Source organism: Pistacia vera, unplaced genomic scaffold, assembly GCF_008641045.1.
Source record: "Pistacia vera cultivar Batoury unplaced genomic scaffold, PisVer_v2 Contig757, whole genome shotgun sequence".
NCBI lineage: Eukaryota > Viridiplantae > Streptophyta > Magnoliopsida > Sapindales > Anacardiaceae > Pistacia > Pistacia vera.
In genome coordinates this window covers 858,340-868,154 of record NW_022196620.1, presented here as the reverse complement: position 1 = coordinate 868,154, position 9,815 = coordinate 858,340, and the positions used below count along the sequence as shown (strand labels likewise).

Below are 9,815 nucleotides of genomic sequence, written 5' to 3'. Positions count from 1 at the left end.
CTATTAACTTCCTTAGTACGAACAGTTCACTTGGTATTTCTCCAAAAATGTCCAAAGCATAGATCTTTCTGAAACATGGAATACATATATATAAATTAACTTAGACCCTGACCATCATAACAAAATACCAGTGCTAAGAATAAGATTTGTCAGTGAAGATGATAAATTAAACTAACAGGTGGGTGACGTGACAGGGACTGGCGGTGCAGTCACATATAATACGTGGATTTGCATCCTCAGATGCCCATGGNTATACTTATAGAGATTTGTTCAAGCAGGAGGAGTTGAAAACTGTTGAAGATCTTCAGCTAGCTTCTAGATGTTGCAAAGAGTATGTATGGTTGCTTTACTGTCTTATGCATAATATACTCAGTGAAATCATCGTAATGTTGTTTATTGTATCAGTCTTTATCCCATTTGATCTTTAACTTTTCATTAGCAAGGTTGATGAGTTTGTAAAGGCTAAAGTGGATCCTTTAATCACTATGTATGGCCCTTAAAGATAACCCTTTTTCTGTTTTGTTTGATATGAATTCTGATGTAAAATTTACTTTACTAACACTGGATGATTATTTTTTTTCTTAAATCAGAAATCAGGGGATGTGTAAATCCAAGCCCTTCTGGAAGAGAATCTGGTACTCCATCTCTCGCTTATTTTGTTTGGCTTTCCATGCTTCTGGTTTAAGTTCTAATCACCCTTGCATTTACACCAAAATTTTAGTTTAAAGGACATTTTTCTAGCAAAATACATCCTGTGACATTGCAAGAACAGTTCATAGTCATTGTGGACAAATTATCGAGTCTTAGTTCAGAGAAGAAAGTGTCCCTGAGCCTTGAGTTAAAGTAGGATTACCTCATATAAGACTAACGTGTGATTGATACTTTAGCATTGGAGTGAATATTCTCAACGCGGGCTGCTCTCGCACCATAAATCATGTTATCTTTAAGAACCTCGGTTGGACAATATGTGACTAAATTCAGCAAAATGCATGCAGCTTCATTATGATCGCTGCCTGTTTCACTTGTAAAAATTCTGCTTATATAATTATGTCTTTTTATGATATGATGCTTTGTAAACTGTTACATTTCAAATCTAAACATTTCATTCGGTGCTTCTTTTTGTTAGTATATATGCTCTTTTTATTTTTGGATTCCCCTTTTGAGTTTTGATTGCTTATATTCTGTCCCCATTTGCTTTTTGGATTGTTTTTCTAAGGTGGGTTGGTTCAAATTTTAAGGTATTGGTGGGGTGCATTCATGTCTACAATTCTTGAGTTTATAAATGATGGTGACTATACGTTTAAAGATTCAATGAAGTCGAAGAAAATGAGATGCTAAACACTAAATCAGATTTTTATTTATTGATGGCATAATATCACATAAACACTGTGTTTATTAAACATTATATGTATTTTAAATTCTTTTGAAGTTGAACTTGGCAAATTTTTTGTAGGAACAATGTCAATAAATAGAGAGAATATTGACATTAGGAAGGATATGCTTAATATTGTTAGAGAGTCTATCTCAAATGTGCGTGCTCAACATAAGCAATCTGACATGTGGCAACACTTTGAGAAAATTTTCAATGAGAGAACCGGCATAGCAGACAGAACGAAGTGTTCGTATTGTGGAAAGATATTGGTGTATAATTCGACGAATGGAACTTCTTCTATGCGTAAGCATTTATCCAATTGTAAGAAATGACCAAGCAATGTAGATAGAAGCCAAACACTTTTATCATCTTTCAAAACCATAAACGAAGAAGGAGAGGACAGTAGTACGATTAACACATGGACATTCAATCAAGAGGTGTCTAGACAGTTGCTTGCTGAAATGATTATTACTATGGAAGAACCTTTTCGAATGGTGGAGCAGCCACCGTTTAGGAGATTTCTAAATTCATTGCAACCTTTGTGGTCAAATATTTCTGGCATCACATTGGCTAGGGATGTTGTGAAACGTTTTGATTATGAGAAGGTTTTACTGAAAAGTAAGTTGTACTCTCTAAAGTCTAGGATTGCTTTGACTACCGATATATGGACTTTGATTCAGAATATTAGCTACTTATGTCTCACTGGTCACTACATTGATGAGAATTGGGTTTTACATAAAAGAATTCTCAGTTTTGTGCCTATTAGTAGTCACAAGGGAAAGGAGATAGGCAAAGAGGTTGAGAAGTGCATTTTTGATTGGGGTATTGAAGATAAAGTGTCTACTATAACCGTGGATAATGCTAGTGCTAATGATGTGGCAATCGCTTACTTCAGGGGCAAATTAGCACTACTTCTGGATGGTGAGTTCTTCCATATGAGATGTACTACTCATATTATGAATTTGTTCGTGAAGGATGGTCTTAGTGAGACAAAGGATTGTATTAGCCGAATTCGTAATTCGGTTAAGTATGTGAGGAATTCTCCTGCTAGAGCTGAAACGTTTCAGAGATGTGTGAAAGAAGAAAGGATTGCTTATAAAGGTGGTGTGTGTCTTGATGTTGCTACTAGATGGAATTCCACCTATTTAATGTTAGATGTTGAAGAAAAATTCAAGAAAGCTTTTCAGAGGTTGGAAGATGAGGATCCCAACTACATTACGGATTTGTCACATGATACACCTTCTAACGAAGATTGGGAAAAAGCAAATGTATTTGCTAAATTCCTCAAAAAAATTTATGAAGCTACAAAAAAAATGTCAGGGTCAAACTATGTGATTCTAACACTTACTTTCAAGAGACAATTGGTATTGTGCTTTGTTTGAATGACTCGGAGAAAGACACAAATCCAATACTTAACAACTGTCAAAGAAAATGAAAGAAAAGTTTGATAAGTATTATGGAAGTGTTGATAGATCAAACATGATGGTATTGATTACAGCGGTTTTAGATCCTCGGTTTAAAATAAAATATGTGGAGTGGGGGTACAAAAAGATTTATGGCAATGATTTGCAAAAGGTTGGGTTGATGTCTAGAAAGTTGAGAGATTTGTTACAAGGGTTATATGATTTCTATGTGGGGGTTGTATCAGGTTTCCAAGAAAGCCAAACTTCTTGTTCTTCCCAAATTACCGAAATTGGCCAGTCTTCAGTTATTGGTGTGAGTTGTGATGAGATTGCGTACGACCCCTCCTTAGACGAGTATGAGGAGGAGATGGAGGTAGAGATTCATGATATGACCAAATCAGAGTTAGACATTTACCTCAAGGAGAAACGTCTACCCTTGAAGTCCAACTTGAACATACTAGATTGGTGGAAAGCAAATGCTGCAACGTATAAGGTTCTCTCGTATATGGCAAGAGATGTGTTTGCTATTCCGGTATCTACAGTTGCTTCTGAGTCAGCTTTCAGTACATCGGGTCGTGCACTTGATCACTTTCGGAGTTCTTTAAGTACACCCATTGTGGAGGCATTAGTTTGTGCACAAGATTGGTTGAGATATGCATATACCCCAACTACTTTTGAGGATTACTTGATGGATGCAGAAAGTTATAACTCAGGTAACAAAATAATATCAATCTTTTATATTCATATTTAGTTAATTTATTCCCAAATTATTTTGTTCAATATTTTGAACTTACTAATTAATTTTCTTGTACTTGTTTTGTAGAAATTAATGCACATGAGGCGAGCAATTCAGAGCATGGAGCATGAGATATTTTTAGTTTTTTATATTTGGATGTTGTTAATTGTTATGTTACTAATTTTATATGTTATGTAATTTCATCGTTTTAATTTTGGAGTTTATAATTTTGAATTTGTGATTTTCAACGGATTATTGTAATATTTTCATTTTGAATTTGTGATTTTCAATAGATTATTTTAATTTTGGAGTTTGAAATATGAAGTTTATAATTTTAATTTTGTTAATTAGTGCCAAGTGGGGGGTATTTGTAAGTTTTTAAGAGTTTTTTTGTCATTTTAAAAACTTTGGGGGGGATAATTAATTTTACAGGGTACCCAGAACCGGAACCGGAACCGGAACCGGAACCAGAACTGTCGGTTTCGGTTCTAGTTCCGGTTCCTTCCAAAAGTGTAGGGTACCCAGAACCAAACACCCCTAGTGGCTAGCAGTCACCGAAATGGCACATAACCAATTGAATCTAACCGATCATGCACCGATCTAGTCTTTTCCGGCCAGATCCACTATGTATCTGATCAGAAACGACCAGATCTACTGCCCGAATCTGGTCGTCATTAACGGCCAATATATGGTTGTTGTCAACAGCCAGATTATCGCACGATCGACTAGATTCGGCCGATCATATGTCATTCCAGTGTTAACAGTGGTAGCGACGAGGCTGGTGGTTTACAGTGGTTGCTGGCGGCCGACAGTGGCTTGGGTGGGTGAGGTGTTTTTGTTAATTTATAAACTTTTATTATGAAAGGTAATTGTTATGTGTTTTGAGTTAAATAGAATATGGTTGGATTTTGAATTGAATTTTGTCAATATTAAAACAAACATGTTTTTTTACTATTTACTTTAAATAGGATAATAGAAGAGAGTTTTAAAAAGTTAAACAAACAAGAGGAAAAGTAACGGCACATTAAACATTAATACTTTTATATGCTTATGTCCTTTTCAAATGGACATAATTTTTCGTTGAAACTAGTTTGTGGACTTCTTACTTAGTTTTTTGTGTGAAAGTGGTGATTTTAAAATTTTTAATTATCATTCTAAGATTAGGAGGATTGGAAGTTCTGAATACGAAAAAAAACTTGATTAAATTTGTTGCTTTCTTCAATATTTACCAAGGGTTATTTGAATATGAAAGGATCGATGGCTCACCCAAAGAGGGGGTGAACTGGGGTTTTAAAACTAATTCCAAATTTTATATAAGATTACCCAATTTTCATTATAGCACAATCGGTAGATTGGGTTAAAATGATATTTTCAAACCTTTTCGTTTATCTCCCATAGTTTAAAAATTAACATTTAGGCCTAAAATTTAAACCTTAACTAGATTCACATCCGATTGACCAGCACCAAATGGATTAAACTGAAAATATTTAAAACTTCACAAACAAAAAATGAAATGTAATTTTAACACCCAGATTTTGAAAAGTGACATTTTGGCCAAAAATTGAAAAACCCAAAACCAATGTTTTAAAACACAACCTAGGATGAAACTCGGTTTGCCGGAACCCAAGTTGACTGGTTTAAACAATTTGACCGCTGGTGAAACCGACTGACAAAATTTTTTAAAATTTAGCAAATACACACCTAAAATTTTTTAAGTCCTTATAGGTTTGAAATTTAGCAAACACACCCCAAATACAAATCAGCCAGGGACTGATTGGCGGCGATGACACCCCAAATGGAACCCCAATCGTCCCTTGAGCCCATTCCCCTAAAAATCTACCCAAGATCTAGTCGATATAGGTTTGATTTCGGCCAAATCTCACTGATGTTGGCATTAGCATTCCAGGCCAGATCTCACCATTGCTGGCGTCGACAACCTTCCCCATCACCTTGAAAATAATCCTCTCTTCCTACTGACCAAAACCTACCTCATCCCACCCCCGTTAGCCTCACCAATCACTAGCAAAGGCTACTTGTTTTCGTTTACAATGTTTTTCGATTTTCGACCGATTTACTCATCGGAATTCAAATCTGTCGCCACCATTACACTCACCGGTACTTTCTCTTCAAAAGCCCTAACATCCTGGCCTTCAATTGCTAGCCGATCATCATCCCAAATTCTAGGGTTTTGGGTAAATAGGAATAATGTAAACTGGCCCGGTGAAGCTTCCAATTGGGCCAGGTTTTAAAACAGTGCCCAAAACAAGTTTTTGTGAGCTTTCATAAGTGAATTATAAACTATAACTAAGACTAATGCTTTACAAGTGCAATCAATACAAGGGAATTATAGACCTAGACTAAGCTTCTTGAATTCTTGAAGAATTTTGGTCAAAGCTTGTCTTTTTCCTTCTTGATAATCTTTTTCAATATCTTGCAAAACTTCCTTGCCATCTAAGTAAATACTTAAGCAAGAGTCCTTAGCAAACATGATTCAGGACATATTAGTTTGTTATCATCAAAATAATAGCATGATGACTCATTGAGTCAACAAAAAAATATCCAGTGTACAAGAAAGTTACAGGGACTTCTAGTACACTCATAAAACTGTGTGGGCTGGAGCTACATTTAATCTATTTTGTCTTTACATGCTTGCAAGCCAAGTAAGTTTGATTGGCAAATTTTTGTCATTTTTGCTTTAATATTTACCTTTAGTTATATCGCAACATCTTTGCTTCAAACAACTAAACAAGCAATGGAAATATTGCATCATCTATGGTAATTCATTCCTTTGTGTGCACATGCCAAGATCTTTAAAGTTTGAAGGGAAGAATGGTTTATTGCTTCTCACAACTGATAAAACAACTTTAAGGATAGAAGAATGAACTGTTAGTATAAGAGAGAGAATTTTCCCGACAAATAAGTTAAGGAAATGATGATAAAGGGTACAAAATTAATTGCACTAGCATTAGACAAATTAATTAATGGCGTTCTAACGCTAGGGGGTTATATGATAGTTTCAAATATCTTTGTACCCCTATACCATCAATCATCATATCTCTCGGGAGATTTATAAAATTAATCCAATAGTTATATTTAATTTTTTTACTTACATCAATTATCATATTCCGTCGTTTCACAGCCAAAGATTTGGCCTTTTACGGCCAAATCTGTGGCTTTGAAACGGCCATAGAAACAGTCAGATTTGGCCGTTTTCAACCATGGATCTGGAAACAACCTTACTGATCTAGCCGATCATGCACCATTATTGCTATTACCGCCAGTAGCCGGTAGTGGTCTTAAGTGGCTAGGGATATTTTGTTAACTTTTGAACTTCTTTGTGGTTGTGGTGTTTTAGCTAAATTCTCAAATGTAGGGGGTCTGGGTAATATTTATTTGGTAGACATTTGAGGGCAATTGTGTTCAAAATGTTATTTAATTAAGGGCCAAATAGGTATAAAAATCATCTTACATTGGTAATCTTTTAATAACACCCGTGGGGATAATCTAATTACACCCTATATTACCAACAAGAAACATTTTTTGCAACAATAGATATCCATAATATTTTATTACTTACAAACCAAACAAGGGAATCTTGAAAATTAAACAAAGATTGCCCCCATAATCTTGTATGACCTTGAACCAAAGGCACCCTCTATCATATCTCTCGGAATTATGAAATTAATCCAATAGTAAAAAAAAAAAAAAAAAAATTGCATATTGTAAGTAAATAATATTAATGAAATTCCAAAATTATATTGTTTCATTGAAAAAGTTATTTTGAATTTTCAAAGTCATTTTAAGTACTTTGCTTTTTAGGTTTTAGTTTTTGACTAAACTAACAACAAACCGAATAGAAAGCTTGAACTTTAGCTTCAAAACAAAATCTAGGGGATGTTTTTGTAATGTTTTTAAACCTTTTGGGAGTTACAATTTTTTACAAAACTATAAGGGAGTCAAAAAATTATCCTCAAAATCACTAACAGCCCATGTAGCCGAAGGATCTAGGGGGCATTTTATTAAAAAACCAAACCAAGTTTAAATTTACTTAAAAGGCCATGTAGTTTGAAAGTGTTAAGTAAATAGTCTTATTATTGATTAAGGTTAATTAAACATGAATAGTGGTTAATTATGATTAATGAAGTATTGTGTAATCTTTTAAAAATTATAATATGTCCCCAAAGAGCCGAAATTCTTGCAAATAAACCCAAACACCTTCTTCTTCTTCCTCCCACCATTAACGCATATAAACATGAATAGTGGTTAATTAGGATTAATGAAGTATTGTGTAATCTTTTAAAAATTATAATATGTCCCCAAAAAGCTGAAATTCTTGCAAACAAACCCAAACACCTTCTTCTTCTTCCTCCCACCATTAACGCATATCCCCCCCCCCCCCCCCTTCTCCCCTTGCTTGGTTCCTCCTTCCTGTACATCTTCTTCTTCCTTTGCCATTAACATCTTCCCCGCCACAGATTCGCCTCCTCTTCCTTCTCCTCCTGACATTTTGTCCAAGTATGTGTATCTCCTCTTTGCATTTTATATTTCGATTTACTAAGATTTAATGATGGATTGGGTTTAGGTTATGATTTTGATTTAGTTGCTTAGGTTATTGGGTTGTATTTGAAGTAATGCAAGCTGAAAGGAGTGAAATTTGTTAAATATTTTTCTTGCATTGCGGGTAGCTGGGGGTGGTAGCATCGATTACATGTGGAGATGACTGAATATGTGTTCTAGATATGATGGATTGCTTAAGCAAGCTGGTGTATTGCTTAAGTGATCTAGTATGTCTGGTATAATGCAGTAGATCACAAACAACTTAAGCAATCAGGTATATGGCAAAAGATCACTTAAGCGATCTACTATAAGTCTGGTATATGGCAGTAGATTACTTAAGTAATCAAGTATATGACAGAAGATCGCTTAAGCGATCAGGCTTAATTATTCCAGATCGCTTAAGCGATAATAAGCAATATACCAGATCGCTTAAGCGACTCTGTAGATGCTTTTTAAAATCTATCAACCCTTAATACATCAGTTAATAATTTTTTTTTCTTGCATTATAGATACTTGGCTACTATTAGACATGGGACAAGTTGTTTTGGGTGTTGAATATTTTGGCAAGTGGGTGGAGGAAGAAAGTTGCTAGATGTGGATTGGGAAGAGCAAAGAAGTTATACCAATTGTTGTGAGCATAGAGGTTAGTTTTGATGAGTTGATTGATGAAATAATTAGAAGATGTGATTTGAGTTGCTCACGTAGTGGTATAGTTGGAAAGTATGTTTTAAGTAGAGTTCCTAAACATTATAAGGTACCTCATGTTGTATTAAAGTCTGATAAAGGTGTAAAGTTATATATGGTTGATATGGGCGATAATGGTTCGAGGCCGATTTTAAGGGTTTCTTTTGTAGATAAACCGTTGGAAGTTGGTTCAAAGGAAGGGGATAACAAGGAAGTTGGTGGAGAGAATGCTGGTTTTAATTTTAACTACAAGGGCATTAATTTCTTAGTCGAAAAAATCATAAGTAGGCAATGATTTGGGTAGTGAGGAGGACACTGTAGAAGAGTTTGGTCATGTGGAGCAAAATGAAAATGTTGATGTGGAGGACCCATACATGTTCCCGCAAATGTAGAGATTCCTATAAATACAGATTATGCAAAAGGTATTGTTTGTGAGGAAGAGAACACTATGGTCCTTTATGCAGGTTCAAAGGCAACAATTGCGGGTAGTAGTGAATCAGCTCATGTTTTTACTAATGGATCGGACTTGCGTGTTAGGTATCTATTTGACAACAAAAAGGAAGTGGTGAGGAACTAAAACTTGTTGTCGTGAGAGGTAATTTTGAGTTCATCACCAAAAAGTCTAATTCATCAGTAGTGACGGTTGCATGTTATGCTCGAAAGTGCAAGTGGCAAGTTTATTGTAGAAGGTTGGCGGAGTCCCAAAAATTTATTGTTAGCACATATACCCATGAGCACACATGTGGGTTGGGACATAATTCAGGTGAGCATCGACAAGCCTTTGCTAATGTTATTAGACAATTTGTCAAAAATCAATTTGTTAAAGGAAAAGGTCCATCTCCTAAGGACATTCAGAGACTTGTGCGTACAGAGTTTGGATGCGCTGTTAGTTATTGGAAATGTTGGAAAATGAGACAACATACACAAGATTTTTTGAGGGGCATACCTGAGCACGAGTACGTAGTATTAGAAGCATACCGTTATATGCTTGAGTTGATAAACCAAAGTAGCAAGACGACTTTGAAGTGGGACAAGAATATGATGTTTAAATATATTATTTGTT

At 35.1% G+C, this 9,815-nt stretch overlaps 1 protein-coding gene and 1 long non-coding RNA gene across 2 annotated transcripts; both read left to right on the top strand.

Moving 5' to 3' along the window:
- The first annotated feature begins 347 nt into the window (after positions 1 to 347).
- On the top strand, positions 348 to 1,623 carry LOC116115906. The gene is made up of 3 exons (XR_004125745.1): positions 348 to 487; positions 591 to 635; positions 1,454 to 1,623. It is a non-coding gene; the product is annotated as an uncharacterized LOC116115906 (long non-coding RNA).
- A 926-nt stretch (positions 1,624 to 2,549) lies between these two features.
- Positions 2,550 to 3,752, top strand: LOC116115966 (zinc finger BED domain-containing protein RICESLEEPER 2-like). The gene is made up of 2 exons (XM_031402090.1): positions 2,550 to 3,488; positions 3,599 to 3,752. Exons 1-2 carry the CDS (start codon positions 2,804 to 2,806, stop codon positions 3,640 to 3,642), a joined length of 729 nt encoding a protein of 242 aa, XP_031257950.1. The 5' UTR covers positions 2,550 to 2,803; the 3' UTR covers positions 3,643 to 3,752.
- Positions 3,753 to 9,815: the final 6,063 nt, after the last annotated feature.